The following is a 14,772-nucleotide window of genomic DNA, read 5'->3' on the forward strand; positions in this document are numbered from 1 at the left end:
GTTTGAGCGAGGGGCTGAGCGAGAAGAGGAGGCTGGCTCATCACGGGTCCGAGGCGGGGGGCTCCGTCTGCTCCTGACTGGGGAGCGACGATCGCGATCGTAGGCACGATCGTCCCTCCGTCGCGAGTAGTCCTCTCTATCTCTATCTGAGGGCCGTTCTCCTCTGGGCCGATCGCTCCTGCTCGCAGAGTCCCGCTCATACCTGCTACTACTGCCACCTCGTGCCTCGTGTCCATCATCCTCGTAGCGCCTGTATCTCCTCCTGTCCTCCTCTCTATCCCTATCGCGTGAAGAGCGATGACTGTATCCCTCCCTGTATCTGTCCCTCTCCCTCTCCCTCTCCCTCTCCCTATCTCTATCTCTATCACTATCTTCATACCTCTCCCTTTTCAAATGAGAAGAGGAGGGGCCACCAAATCCACGACTGCTGGAAGAAGAGCCATTCCGATATTCCTCGCCCCTGCGAGAGTGGGACATTGAAGCACCCGCACCGGCTCTGGCTCCAGCTTCGTCCTCAGCTTCGTCCTCTCGCGAAGGTCGAGGAGGGGGAGAGGCGGAGCGAGGCATCGTCGTGTTGAGATCGCCTGGCGAGGCGAATGCTCAATGTCTAGAGAGCAAACAAAAGGACTCGAAATCCAGATGAAGCTGAAGCTGAGGTTGAGGGCTGATGGAGGAAAGGGAGGGTAAGAAGAGCCTAAGAGCGGAAGCAGAGCGAGCGGGCGGAAGTAGCCTTCTTGAATCCCCGAGTACGAGTGGATTACGTAAGCACCTCCGGCCCTGGTCTGGGGACATCGATCACAGTAGCTTCTTGAGAAGTAGAGATGCCAGAGATACTGCGCTCCGTCTCCTTGATCGTGATCGTGATCGCTCGGGTAGCATCGGACTGCCGTACTGCGCTTCTTCTGTGGGGATGACTGGATTCGACATCCCCTGCATATCATTCAGCTCAGATCGGAGCGGATGTCTCATGGTCGTCTCGGACTCAGGGAGTCGTATCACGCCTGATTTTCGACTTACAAGCCAAGTCGGCACAGACTAGCCTTCACAAGCACCAGCAGAAGCAGAAACATACACACACACACACACACACACACACACGCACGCACGCAACAAGCAATACAGACGGCCGGAAGCGTCTAGTCTCCTGTTGAAAATGTGGAAAAATTTGATTTCGTAATCATCGTACAGGGAACGGCGAGCGGCGAAACTAGAAAATAGCAGAATCGTTTAGCAAGAACATAGTATGAACGTCGAGGATGGTCAGAGTTGTAGAGGGTGGATGTAGTGTGGTGAGGTGTGATGGTGAGGAGACGGTTGCAAAGACTAAGCTAAGGAGGATGCGATGTGGCAAAAGGTAGAACGGAGTGAAAGGGCGAGTACGTCTATCTTATATGTGTCTAGAAGACGGGCGTCTCGATCCTCTCTCCAACAGTACCAAAGAGCCTATCCCAAATCCTCGTCTGCTTTCCGTAGTTCTTTCCACTCTTTCCGAATCGGTGGTGCAGGTCATGGTCCTCTACTGCCAGCTCCATGTTAGCCAGTCGTAGGAAATGACCAAGGATGGGGTGTCTCCAAACTGCTCGAATACCAGAGTGGCCCAATGCTTCAACGTAGAGTGTGTAGACTACGAGGAAGTGAAGTTCCACAAAGGAGAGCTTGGGGGAGACGGCAGTGGCTAGGAAGGGGATGATGAAGATCTCTAGACACTCCTGAATGTCGTCGGCCAGAATGGACAGAATGGGAGTTGGGTGCTTGGTGGCGTGGTGTTGACGGTGGATGAACCAGAGGGAGTCAAACTCGTGGGTGGAGCGGTGGTAGAGGTAGAACCAGTAGTCCAGTGCACACTCCCACCAGGCCATCTTCAGTGGTGTCATCAGAGACAGACCCTCGAATGGGTTGGTCATCTCACCCCTCCAAGCGAGAAGGAATGGTCCCATGGTACGGAAGACGGTGTAGATGAAGATGGATCGACCGAGGTGGTTGACGTGCCTGTCATCGACCATGTCTCGACCTCTGTTCTGCTCGTCGAAGCAACCGTACTCGGCCATGAAGCGGTGCAGCCGCTTGATCATCGACTTGGCAAAGAAGACAAAGGAGAGGTGGTACATCATCCAAGCAGGAGCCCAGTGCATGGGGTGCTCTGGCATCATAAAGTTCCAAGCACTGTGTAGCAGAAGAGGGATAGAGCCAGTGGAGATGATGAAGAGATTCTCCTCCCACATCGGTCGAACAGGTGGAGGTCCACGCAGTTCAGAGTCGTCCTCCCTTCGCTGGTAGGCAGTGTCAGGACCAATGTCCAGACCACAGATGTATTCCCACAGGTTGCGCTCCATGGCTGGCTTAAGGTGCCATGTAGTCTTGGGCCTCACTCCGTACACCTTGTCGAAACCCTTGCCAGAGTCGGGATCGGTAGCGATGGCACCCTTGCCTGCGCCCCCAGGTGCCTCGGGTGCGGGCTCGTCACAGGCATTGTCGGGAGGGAGAGTGGGTGCCTCGGAGCCAGAGTTGCGACGACCCTCGAGGGATGGTCTTGAGTTGAGCGGAGCCTTGCCGGCCTCCTTTGGAATCTCGGCCTTGGACGTCATTGGTGTGTATGAGTGAGAGCCAAGTGGCCGATGTGCAAGTGGAGTAGAGGTGTATGAGATGCGATGGGTATGTTGTTGTGGCGAAGTGGGTATGAAGAAGAGGTTGCACTGGGAGACGAAGTGTGAATGTGTGTGTGGATCCTCGCTCTTAGATATGGTATGGAGAGGATTGGATAAGAAGGAAAGATTTGATGTGGCGACACCTGGAGGCAATCAAGACCTGGAGGCCGACTGGGAGCTCGGGGGATACGGGGCTGGAGTGCGCATGTGGGGGTTGAATGGAGTAGGCGAGGAAACTTGTGTCTGGAGGTTCTGAAAGCGAGTGACAGTGGCCATGTGCTGCCGTGTGGCGAATGGGGAAGCTCTAATGCAGCCAGCCGTGCATCCACCTCGCCCTCGATGAGCTTTCAGGCGCAATTGCTGCCAAATGCTTTGCAATAGCCTCTGCCTTACCTCGTCCCTCTTCGCTCCACTCTACCTCAGACAGGGATGAGTCGCCGAGGTGGGGGGGGAGGCCACTGCGACTGGCCCTCGAGCATCATCGAAGGCGGGCGTGGGGCTTCGCTGCAGTGCATCCCACCCTGTGCCTCTGCGCCGGATCCGTGGAGGGCGAGGTGCAGTGCGTGGATGCGTGCGTCTGAACGTGAAAGCGGAGGAAGCCCATCGCCCGCACACACACACACACACACGTCAAAGCCCGCCCCGCCTGCCAGTCCGCCGCCCCAGCCCGCGACGTCATATCTGGCTGGATGCGCACCCTGCCCCGCCATCGGCACGCGCGACAACCTCGCCGGCCTTACAGCCCTGACCTTGTCCGATCTGACAACTACAGACCTCGTGGAGAAACATCGCCATCGCTACACTCCGCCCCTGTCTGATGATGCTAAGCGTGAGCAATCCCCGATAAGCCTCACCCCACTCCTCTGACATAGCCAGCTGTCATGGGCGTTTGACCCAGCTCGGCTAGGAGCAGTGCTTACGGTACTACGATTCTCTTGGCTGGATGAGCGCGGGACAACGTGGTTTCCTGGACGCCTCCGATGTGTCGATCTCTGTCTGATACGCCGAAGCACTGCTCTCAGGACCTTCCGATCGACACTGAACCGTGGCCATAGCTATCTATACATCACCAAGGACGGCCAAAAATGTGAAAATCGCTCGTGTATGATTCTGACTATGTACGATGGTATACTGTAGCGCAAACGAATCCAGTCAGGAAAATTGATGCGGCGTCCGCCGCTCCCCTTCTAGCTTGTCTATCCCCCCCCTTGCCGCGCTTCTACATTTACGAACCACGCCTGTCCATCACTTCAATATCCAGCTCTTTCCGCTCGACATCGTCTCACCCAATCTACCGCTCCCAAGCGTTCCATTGACACCACCCGCCGGACCCAATGCAGCTAGAGGTGGGAGGATTCGATGATCAGAGTGAGACAGATGGCCACCCTTGCGATCTGTCACCACCAACTGGGGCGGTGGGGGCAGCACCGGCGGGTAACCCCCGTGCGTGTAGTGAGGCCCTGCGCTCACCGGCAAAAGATTCACAGATGGCGACACGGGCGAGGTAGAGCGGAGCGGACCTGCAGAGCTAGGGTTGGGCAGCGAAGACAATGACTCCAGGGTAGCCAGCCTAGGGACGGATGGACTGCTGGAGTGGTTCCTCGGTGCATGGTACGTCGGACCTCTAGACTGGGCAGAGGCAGGACGATTTGCTGGTACAACGGGATCCTCGACGCCCAAGTAGGCTAAAGCATGTCGACATTGCTCATCGTCAATGAGACATAGCGATCTCTGCGCATCTGCCAAGTAGACAGAAGCCGGATTTGAAACGCCGGCTACTGGCCTGGCTTGAGAGGCAAAGAGGAGCGGTAGCACACTGAGCACGCTTGAGCGCGTCGCCCTGTCCAAGGCTTCGACCAGCACACAGAGGTTTGCGCTAGCTGCGCCGCGCCTCTGACTTGACCCGGATGGGAGAGACTCTAGCAGGAAGACTGACATCTCTGCAAAGCAATGCATCATCGTCCAGGCCCAAGCCCACGCACTCTCATCCTCATTTGAGTATTGAGATTGAGAATGACCGGACAGGATTCGCGATACCTCTGCCAGATTGCCATCGTTGAAAGCCAGAGAGGGCGGCAGTGAATCGGCCCAGATGTTCAGCGAGTCTTTGCGGCGCGAATCGTTGATCTCGTCTGCAGACAAGAGTCGGTACCTATGCCGACGCTGGTGATCAATAACTGCAGCAAAGACGCGTGCAGATCGCAGAAGAGCCAGAAAGGCTCCACTGGTGGCATCACCACCAGCGACGTATGCCAACCTAGAGGTAGCAATGAGAAAATCGGTGTCGCTGAGAGAAGATGGCTTCCCGGCCAGCGTTGTTACGCTGAGCTCTGCCACATAGGCAAGGCATACCATTCGTGCCACTTCGGCAGGGTGAAAGTGCTCGGCACCGACACCAGCCTCATGTAGCCTGAGATCGTGGATCATGTTGATGGTGATCGTCGAGGCAGAGACAGCTTTGGGTAGCTTGCCAGTACTGGCTTCGTGCATGGTTAGGAGGAGCACAGTCAGAACCACATCGACTGTAGGGCGTTCGTAGATGGTCTGCCGACTCGCATCCTCGTCGATGAGGATCTTGCGGGCTGAGTGCGCAAAGGCGTCTCCGGTGGAGATGTCTCCGCTGATACGAGTCGAAGAGAAGCAGGAGATGGCCAACGTGAGAAGTGTTCCCGGCACCTGCTTTCCGTAGAAGACCTTAGGGAGAAGTGCATTGACGGGTGCGCTTGCACGGTACACTGTACGAGAGGGAAGGGAAAGACATTCAGAGACGATCAGCATTAGGCGCCGTCCACAGGAGCTTCGATACCGTAAGTATTAAGTCTCACCTTTCAGATGCTCCGACATGTGACTATCGGTATCAGGCAAGACAAGCCGAGGAGCCGAGACTGACGTTGCTGCCGTCGAAGGCGAGGTGTGTTGGCAACTGCTGTACCCTAGCCTCGAAGTGTCGGAGTGACGATCGTCTCCGTCAAGCCCGTCCGCTTGCCCATGACCATCGTGGCGCTTGGGCGGCTTTGCCCTAGCCGTTGGGTTGACAGCATTGCCATGACTGTCAGCGTAGGAGCATGACCTTCCGCTGAAGTCGCAATTGCTGCACGGGAGTCCACCGTCGCAGCGGCGCTTGGCCTTGTGGCATGGAACACATGCCTGAGGAAGATTGCGAGAGATAGGGAAGCGGGACAGGGACTGGTGTCAGCTCTTGCAGCCTGATGAAGTTGCGCTACCTGCTTCAGGTCCTTCGTGACTCTCCACTTGTTTCTACTCACGCGTTGCAAACGCTTGCGCTTCCTCCCCGAATGCGTCACAGTGGCCGATGAAGACGGTATCACCGAGCTGCCTTCGCTCGAGCCACCTCCCTCCCTGGACGGCCCCTGGCGAGAGCCAGATGCTGCGCGGTTGCCGCCCACATCTCTGCTGCTATTGTTGCTGTCATCGCTACTACTGGATGGAGAGGGGCTCGAGGCTGGCAGGCTCTGACCTTGTCCACCGTGGTGTGGGGGCGCTTCGTGGCGACCATGGGCGCTCGTGTGGGAAAGGTAGTGGTGGGAAGGTGCAGTATAGTCGCGCGGTGGTGGCTGCGCTAGGGACGCTTGACCTCGGTAATCTGTAGGCGGATGTTGCCGTGCGAGAAGGGCGGGTCTAGAGTAGGATGGATAGGAAGTGGAAGGTCCTGAAGGTGCGCTCGAGGAGCTCACCGAGCGTGACGACGAGTAACCATTGGCAGAAGGCGCAGATCCAGCTGCAAAAGGAAGATGGGAAGGCATGGCAAAATGCGCTCTTGTGCGTTAAGATAGGGCAGTGACAGAGGTGCGAGGGCGACGACAATGAGCGTCAAGGCCGAGAGAAGGAGAGGGAAGAAGAAGCTTGTTTTACCCTCTTGGGGGGAGAGATCACCCCGAAGTGTGATCTGGGAAACCAGACAAGACGAGCGAGGATGATGAAACGGTAGCAAGGTAATAGTATCGAAGGAAAGATGAATCGAGGGGCATGGGAAAGCTGCTTGCTAGACAGACAGACGTGCAGTCACGAGCGGCAAGCCCGAGACAGTTTGATGGGAATCGAGATAGCACAGGCGCGGCCACGAGTGCCGTACCGGACTCCGTGGGGGATGCCTTTACAAAGAGATATGACCACACAGCAGCTGGCCCGTCGGCTCGGGAACGGAGGCTGTGGGGGGCACTCGGTCAGCCCCGAGCCGCCCGCCCTACTCTAAAGCGACGAAGATCCACTTTGGCAACGGACAGGTCCCGCTGCTTGCACTGCTCCCATGCCTACGCCTCTGGGAGAAGCAAGGACAAGTCTTCAACTTCGGGGGTGCCACTAGAGCTCTCTCTCAGTGGATGCTGCCGAAGTATGATCGGCGCCTCAGGTCAAAGGTAAAGGAGGATTGTGACCTCCGCCCAGCCGTTTCGGCAGAAAAGCGATGCTGATTCGCCTTCCGCCTTTGCCGGCCGCTCGAACCGTAGGCTTGCGGGGACTTGTGCCAGGGGCGATCACTGACGTGGTGCCTAGCAGCCCTGACTATCGGATAGGTGCAGATATAGCCCGCCGGCCGCGGGTCTGGAAGTTGCCGACGGAGTGAGGAGCGACTTTTGTCTTGGCAGCTCTCACAACCCGGGAAATGGCACCTCAGCCCTCGGCCAAAGAGGGGGGGGGGGGAGGCGAATGCGAGCGGGGGGGCGCAACGCTCACAGACAGGGCAAGCAAGTCCTTGCTTTGCGACTTACGCCGCGCCCCCCTTGTTTGCCGGAAATACCGACTGCATTTACATTGAAATTCTGCGACCCGCGACATTAAAATGGCGGCTTGCAGGTATGGCGACGAGGTCGGTGCCTGCCGTCCCTTGCTCGAGTATCTGCGACCGTCTTTTCGGTAATGCACTTTTTTAGCCACACCTCCATCCGTCATTCCCGCCTTATCGCGCTGTTCAAAACGGGGTCTCGCTTGTATGTGACGAGAAGTTCTCAGGAGTGTCTCTGACCCACCCACGCAAGTGTCATTCTATCGCTCGATGTTTCTCATGGAATGCGGGAGCGTCAGTCAGCAAGTGGCAGCTTATTCTTAGGTAATGGGCATCGCGTGGCCTCGCTAAGAGCGGAGCTGAGGCTCGGATCGACGCACCTCCGACAGGTAGGCGCTGCCGAGGCCGCTGTGGGGCAATTCAGCTACACGGGTGTCCAGTCAAGCACCCACGATCACTTCAATTTCATGTTGAAAGATGTGGCCTAGGTATCCACATTTAGAAGGGCCTCTGCACCTCTTCTTTGGATGTCCTTTCATCAGATAAGGCGCCCATTGAACATGCAGTGGAGGGTACGACGGGAGGGGGGACTGACTGCTGGACCTTTCCTCTGAGTTGGCGGTCCAGCTGGTTCGATCATTAGTAGTGACATCTAAAATAGCGCTGTGCAAGTCTGAATTGAATGTCTTCCCTTTTCGCGGAGGGCGACCGAGTACAACATCAACACCCCTCGAGCTGGGCAATGAGGCTGCCGCCGCCCAAACTCTCCCCGTGGCTTTACACGCAAACCTCGCTCTTCCAGCCGCTCTCGTCGCGCACAATCCACTATTAGTCTGTCATCCTCGACATGCGCGACTGGTAGTCAGCGTCACCCTTTGGCCCTTTGACATGCGGGCGGGAAATTCTATAAAGTCATTCCTTGAACGCGTTCAGGCAGGCGTTGAGGGGACCAGTAGGTGAGGCTCCAGGCATCGTCACGCGGCACGGTGTAGCGCTACGATGCAGCTGCACTCTGATCACCACTGCTGTATCGTCATGAGACTGCCTCTTGGCTGTGGTGTGTGTCGAGGCTGAGAAGCAAGGTGAGCGAAGGAGCAACAGCCAACGGAGACGCGTAGGGATCACAGAGACCAACAGTTCGCGCGGTGATCGAAAGGGCTGGGCTGGGCTGGTCGGCTGGCCCGCCCGCACGCACGCACGCACGCACGTCCTTCTACTCACTTTGGTCCCTTGCCTGCTTCCTCGCCGCTGCCCCTGCCTCGCCTTGATTGCTGCCACACAAGGCACATCACAACAACTTGACACTGCTGCCTCCATCTGTCTTCTTGTCCTTTTCATCCATACGAGGGTAGGAAGGCATCCTGAGCTCCAATAGCACCGCTCCAGCTCTGGCAAGCACACCTCATCATCACCACAGTCACCCCCTCTCTTGCCCTTCGCAGCCCACCTCGTGTCCAGGTGCCCAGTCTCACATCACGCACAGCGGCAACGGCATTTTCTCCTTGCCCTGGCACCATCATCAACAAAAGTCCCACTCTCCTTGCCTTCCCAGCCCAGCTCAGCTTCCCAACCTCCAGCAATTGGCCATCAAACGCTTCTCCTCCACCAAGCTGGCTGCGCCAGAGCCCTAGGCTCCAGCGCTCTCGGGCACCCATCGCGACGCGGGTCTGAGCTCTTGACTGGACTCAACTTGACGAAACTGGGCACCACTTCATCTTGGCGGCCTCCTTGTGGCCTTGCCGTGGCAAGCTCTGGCCTGAGCCGTACACATGGCCCCAGCCACTGACCCTCTGGGCATGTCTGCCTATGCAGGCGGTAGCTCACAAGACTCTCAGCGGCAGAGCAGCAGGATTAGCAGTAGAGTCACTCGCAGCAGAATCTCCTCCACGGCAAATGCTATGCAAGCTCCCTCGGCGCAACTTTCCAAACCTGTGGCGCCCGCTGTTCCAAATCTCGATGTGTCAGGTCGACCGGATACTTCGAGCAGCAGCACTGCAGGGAGCCATGGTCACGATGCTCAAACACACCCCTCGGAGATTCCTCAGGGCACGAGCGGACGAACAGACAGGCTTCGCGGTCGTCCCAATGCCTCACCAACGAAGAGAAGCGTCTCGGGATCAGATGCACATGCGAACAAGACAGGTCCAAGGGGCTTTGCTTCTACGTCAGCTATCAGAAGGATTCCGTCATTTTCTTTGCACAAGGCTGCTGATGCAGATGGGCCCTCGTCTCATCCTGAGCCAGAGCGAGCGACATTGCAACAACCGGCCCTTCTCCCCTCCTCTGCATCTCGCTCCGGCATTCCCCGACTAGGTGATACACTTCTTCGCAAGACGAGCCCGTCCGGTCACCGCATTGTATCCGACAACACACTCGACAGGAGCCCTGGTCCGTCTGCAGCCCACAAGCCCTCGTATCTGGACAACCAGAGCACGCATACGGGCCTCACAGCCTCCAAGTTGCGACCTAGCCCCTCCGAAAGTAGCCTCTATGCCGCGTTGTCATCGCCATCACCGTCTCCTTCGACTATGGGTCCACCATCAGCACGCCCGCCCTCAGCTAGTAGAGCTTTCGGACTGGAGAAAGACGCGAGAGCGGGGTCCTCGCGAGATTCTGTGCAGCAGAGTCTCTTTCACAGTGCCAACGCGGGCATGCGTGGGGGGAGAGGACCGAGCGGCATCGTGGCAGGTGCAAATGACAAGGCTGCGATTTCGCGAGGTAGCAGCGCAGCATTGCCGAGGAACGACGCACCTTCCTTGCCGGGCTTGGATCCTTCATTACATCAGCCCCTCTTCGATGGAAAGTCGACCGACTCTAGACAGAGTAGCGAGTCTCTCGGGCCGTCTTCTCTGCGCGATTTGCAACCTGCCACAAGCTCTCAGGTAGACAATCAACGCTCGGAACCACACCCTGCGAGGACTCCCGAGACAAAGCGGCGCCCGGAAATCCTCGGCAAACTTAGTGCTCGAAAACCAGACCTTCACATCGTGCTAGACAGGCCAACCCCGCCTCAAACGCAAAGTCAGCAGCCTGGGTCCCGCTTCTCTGCATTCTCATCGGCGCACAATACTCCAGCAGATGAAAGCGGCGGACTACCAGCCCGTCAAGCATCATTCAGGAGCAAGGTGGGCACAGGTGGAAGCTCTCCGGCTCTCTCCGGAGGCACCTCGGCTGCAGCTACCCCATCTCATGAGCTCTCCCGAAGTTTGTCTGGCCTGGGTCTGGGTAGCTTAACGCCAAGCGGTGCTCAAGGAATGAGCAGCGTCTCCTCGTCACCAGTGGTTCAGCGCAACCGCGCGACGCCGGCTCACAGCAGTACCGGTACCAGCCTTGCCACTATCCCGCAGACGCCGGACAGGCGAGGCGACGCCTCACCACGGCCTACACCTAGTGCCTACGATCGCGCTGGGCAAATTGGGATTGGAGAGCTTGCTACGCCCAGGTGGAATTTTCCTACTTCGTCGGCTTCGGATTGGACTTCGCGCGCCACGCCAGCTGCGAAGACTGGACACGCTGCTACTGGCCGTCTCCCATCCGAGAGCCCGACTCTCGCCTGTAGGACTGCGATGCTTCCTCCGCTTTCATTGGGACGCACGCCTGTCACGCCCAACGCCCCTGCTCTTGGTCGCCAGAGGGAAGCAGAAGCTCAAAGACATGCCCGAGCCATCTCCTTGTCTGCCAACAATCGCCTCAATGTCGCTCATCGAAGCCCATCTGGCCCCGCTTCAGCCATTCGCACTTCTCCCTCATTCCCTGCAGATCGATTGGAAGGCCTGTCTACAATTTCATCGCTCAAAAGGGACTTTGGACAAGATCCGAAGGAGTACATTAGGGCGTTGCACGAGATGAGCGGCGGAGAGCCTGACAGTCCGCCTTACTCAATCAGTGCAGTCTCAGACTCGGACTCAGGCGTCGAGGAGTCCAGCGCCATAGGGCAAGCTGCCATCAAACAGCATGGTAGTCGAAGCAGAGTCATCGAGAGCGGCAGCGAACGACTTCAGCCAGATGTAAAGACTGGCGCCGCACAGCTTGGAGGGACGCCGTCACCCCGCCTTGCAGATCTTGCGTGGTCTGGCGAGGAGACAGGCCCCTTCGTCGTCTCGAACAACGGACCTACTTCCCATCAGTCTGCAACAGCTGACCCTCAAATCAGGAGTGACGCCGCGAAGAGGTCGCCCACAATAGACCCTTACGGCGTCTCGGATGCAGAGTACCGAGGATCATTCAATCTGAATTCTGCCATTGAGGATCTTCTCCGAGACGATGAGCAGCGACGGCAGAAGCTCAGAGCCATGGGAATGGATTCCGACGTGGAATCCTCTCCGAGAGTGTCTTCGGACAGCAAGACGGCACCATCTGGTCCCTCTCGCGAGGCTCATGTGGACAAGTCAGAAGCTCTGACTGCTTCTCCGCTACGATCCAGCTATGACGTTGCTCCAGCAGAAGCCATCAGTGCTCGTGGTCGCCACGCCAGCTCCCCAGGGCAGATTCTGGGCAGTCCCTCGATCGCAGCAGTGGCTGTCAAACATCCGCGTGTCGCATCCAACTCCTCGGGACTGTCTCAACAACAGCAGCGGGCCAGTAGATCCAGCAAGAGAACGTCGAGTGTAAGCATTGGGCATTCACTGTTGCGAGGAAGCATGCCTCTTGGTGCGGCCGAGAGTCTGGACAGTACGGAAGCTGCTGAGCAATTGAGGAGACTAGATGGTATGGGCGGACGGAAGCGAAGCAGCAGCAGGGAGCGACCGCTGCAGGAGGTTGGAGCCACTGCACGTAGCCCTCGTACGAGCAAAGTGGGCTCTCGGCCGAGCAGTGCCGGAAAAGGAGCCTCAACCTCACAGAGCAGACCAGCATCGCCTTTCTCAGGCTCGCTCAAAGGTCCACGAAACGAGGCAACGTTTGCTCTGAGAGGCCCGAGTGGGGCAGGCGAGCGACAAAGGTCGTCAGAGGAATCGCGCACGCGTCGCACGTCTAAGACGATGGCGAAGCCTCGCCTTGAAGAACAGGGTGTCAATTTCTCGTCACCCAAGGCGAGCTTCGATAGTCCCCAAGCGGGGCCGTTTATGAGTCCAAGGATCAAAAAGACGACTTTGCCGCCACTACCCACTCAGCCGCCGCTCGCGACGACCGCCGCGGGAGTCTCCACTGCAGTATCGTCACCCGGAACCGCTGCTACTAGCAAGAGAGCCTCAACGGTGTCTGTTGCCTCGCGCGAATCTTTGTCCAGGGATCCTCTGACGCCTTCCACCACCGCATCGCGCCTTTCAACATCATCCAAGAACAAGCGAGCAAGTGATGCTTCGTCTCATTTCAGCTCTACAGAAGTCGCCACAGCGGCTGAGGCAGGAGACGCTGAAGACGCCAGTGGCAGCTCTGCTGGTCTGCAGCGAACAGATTTGTCCATTCCGCCAGTTCCACCGCTACCGAAAGCTTGGGACACAAGTCGCGGCTTGACTAGCGATAGCTTGAACAGCTCCGCGGACTCATCAGCTCTGCGATTGCTGCCTTCTGCTGTGCAGACTGAAGATTCCGCCACACCAGCTGCGCCTCGGACACCGGTAACGGCTGCTTTCTCTAAAAATTCACCTCTCTCTGCCGCGGAATACTCCCAAGTGAGCCAAGAGCGACAGCTGCCCGGACGAGGCGGTCACCAGCCACTGCGAGAACTCTCTCTTGAGAGCCCTCGAAGGAGTGATGACAAGCGTAGTGGAGAGGTCGAACGTGCTTCGACATCGTCTCGTCGGGTGAGCCAGCCTCTTCAGCAAGCCCAATTGTCTGCACAGTCAAGCAGCACGAACGAGACTTCGACTCGCGTTGGACGCGACTCTCAGGCTGCTGGAACTTTCAAGACATCACCGATGCCTGTAGGAGAAACCAGTCCGAGCTCATCAAAGGCATTGAATAGCAAGTCGTCCGCTGCGACACCTCCCAGTCCCGTATCGGCTCGCCGTACGCCATCCTTCTTCCGCAGACGGTCGGATGCAGTGGCATTGATGGCGAAGGACGCTACTGACGTCCCCTTGTCTCCTGCCAATGGTGCTTCCTTCGACTCTCCGAGATCGCAGCCCATGGTCTCGGGGCGGTCATCGAGGAAGTCTATCCTGGGCCTAGGCAATCTCCTCAGGACCAGCACTGCTAGAAAGAGCATGCAATCCTCGGTCAAGGCGGAGGAACAGTCTCTGGATGCTGATCTCACAAATCTCAGCATGGAGGGATCCGAAAAGGATAGCTCACAGGCACAGACGCCCACAAAGTCGAAGATATTGAGGCGTGGAAGCCTGATCGGGCGTAAGCGTGGCAAGGTACGTGCAATCAAATCCTCTCCGTCTCCGACAGGGCTGGAACTGACGACCTTCTCTCCTCTGCATTCCCTTCCAGACCCTTCCTTCATCAACAGAGCCTCCAGTCGTCCCAAGTACCCAGCTCCCACCGCTGCAAGTTGCTCCTTTGCCCGCTTCTCCGGCCACAGGCGCCCCCTTGATGGACGAGCAAGACGCATTCTCGTCTCAGTCTCGCGCCACTGACAGGAAGCAATCCGTGACTGACGCAGGTAGACCCGGCGAGCTTGCTGACCGGCTTGGGAAAGCAGGAGAGGCGCCAGCATCCGCTACTAACGCATCGAGCGGCAAGGATGTGCGCCTCCCGCCAAGCAACACGTCTCGCACTCCTGCTTCTGCTTCCAATCAAGGGCAGGGGCAAGGCATTCCTGGCAATGGACCGGCGTCGCTGGCACCGAGCTCTAGTAGCCGTATACCCCGTCCCACGAACTCGATACAGAAGACCTTTGGACGACTCGCCGCGCCCAATACAGCTGCCGGTAGCTCGGTCCTCGGCGGCCGAACCGTCGACGGTGCTTCTCTTGCAGCTACGCAGCTCAGGACGGCCAAGGCATCACCAGGCGATCGACTCTCTGGAGGTGCGGGAGCTAGTGCAGGCAGTGGTATGACAAAGAGCTACACAATGAGCTCCCTGGCATCCAATTTCGGCATACAGGCAGCCGATGAAGATGCATCCTCTCTGGCTGGCTCGGAGACCACTTTGAATGGCAAGAATAGCTCGCGACGCTTGTCACTCACCGGAGCTGGATCGTCGCCCACGACTCACACTGTTAATGCGCCGGTACTATCAACGTCCGTACAGTTGATCCTCAACGCATACACTGCTGCCAAGACACAGTCAGACATTGACGGTGTTTTGCGTAGGGCTAGAGTCACAACGTATGCCAGCAATCTGTCTGGTACCGATCGCGAGGTTCTAGGCAATCTTATCTCCCACCATGAGACGCCTAAGCATTCAGGGGACCGCGACAAGGCAACACAGGCGGCTCCAATCGCCAAAGCCAAAGTTAACGATCTGGTCACCACCCCGAGCCGTCAGCGAACAGCT

General features: G+C 57.7%; 2 protein-coding genes across 2 annotated transcripts; both read right to left on the bottom strand.

The window, feature by feature from the left end:
- Positions 1 to 1,183: 1,183 nt before the first annotated feature.
- On the bottom strand, positions 1,184 to 2,822 carry BCV69DRAFT_204230 (hypothetical protein). Its single transcript, XM_025489706.1, has one exon. The coding sequence runs from the start codon at positions 2,583 to 2,585 to the stop codon at positions 1,398 to 1,400; it is 1,188 nt and encodes a 395-aa protein (XP_025347412.1). The 5' UTR covers positions 2,586 to 2,822; the 3' UTR covers positions 1,184 to 1,397.
- Positions 2,823 to 3,702: 880 nt separating this feature from the next.
- Positions 3,703 to 6,520, bottom strand: BCV69DRAFT_204300 (hypothetical protein). The gene is made up of 3 exons (XM_025489707.1): positions 5,912 to 6,520; positions 5,471 to 5,792; positions 3,703 to 5,380 (listed from the first exon to the last, which is right to left on the bottom strand). The coding sequence occupies exons 1-3, from the start codon at positions 6,407 to 6,409 to the stop codon at positions 3,891 to 3,893; spliced, it is 2,310 nt and encodes a 769-aa protein (XP_025347413.1). The 5' UTR covers positions 6,410 to 6,520; the 3' UTR covers positions 3,703 to 3,890.
- Positions 6,521 to 14,772: the final 8,252 nt, after the last annotated feature.

The sequence above is a fragment of the Pseudomicrostroma glucosiphilum genome (assembly GCF_003144135.1).
Source record: "Pseudomicrostroma glucosiphilum strain MCA 4718 unplaced genomic scaffold BCV69scaffold_8, whole genome shotgun sequence".
Taxonomy (NCBI): Eukaryota; Fungi; Basidiomycota; class Exobasidiomycetes; order Microstromatales; family Microstromataceae; genus Microstroma; species Microstroma glucosiphilum.

What these genes read in the sequence shown, in the direction of transcription:
- BCV69DRAFT_204300 (XM_025489707.1), bottom strand. Translation starts at nt 6,409, where the DNA reads ATGCCTTCCCATCTTCCTTTTGCAGCTGGATCTGCGCCTTCTGCCAAT. An exon ending in AGCGCAAGCGTTTGCAACGC is followed by an intron (nt 5,793 to 5,911) that starts GTGAGTAGAAAC and finishes AATCTTCCTCAG; the next exon opens with GCATGTGTTCCATGCCACAA. An exon ending in CATGTCGGAGCATCTGAAAG is followed by an intron (nt 5,381 to 5,470) that starts GTGAGACTTAAT and finishes CCTCTCGTACAG; the next exon opens with TGTACCGTGCAAGCGCACCC.
- BCV69DRAFT_204230 (XM_025489706.1), bottom strand. Translation starts at nt 2,585, where the DNA reads ATGACGTCCAAGGCCGAGATTCCAAAGGAGGCCGGCAAGGCTCCGCTC.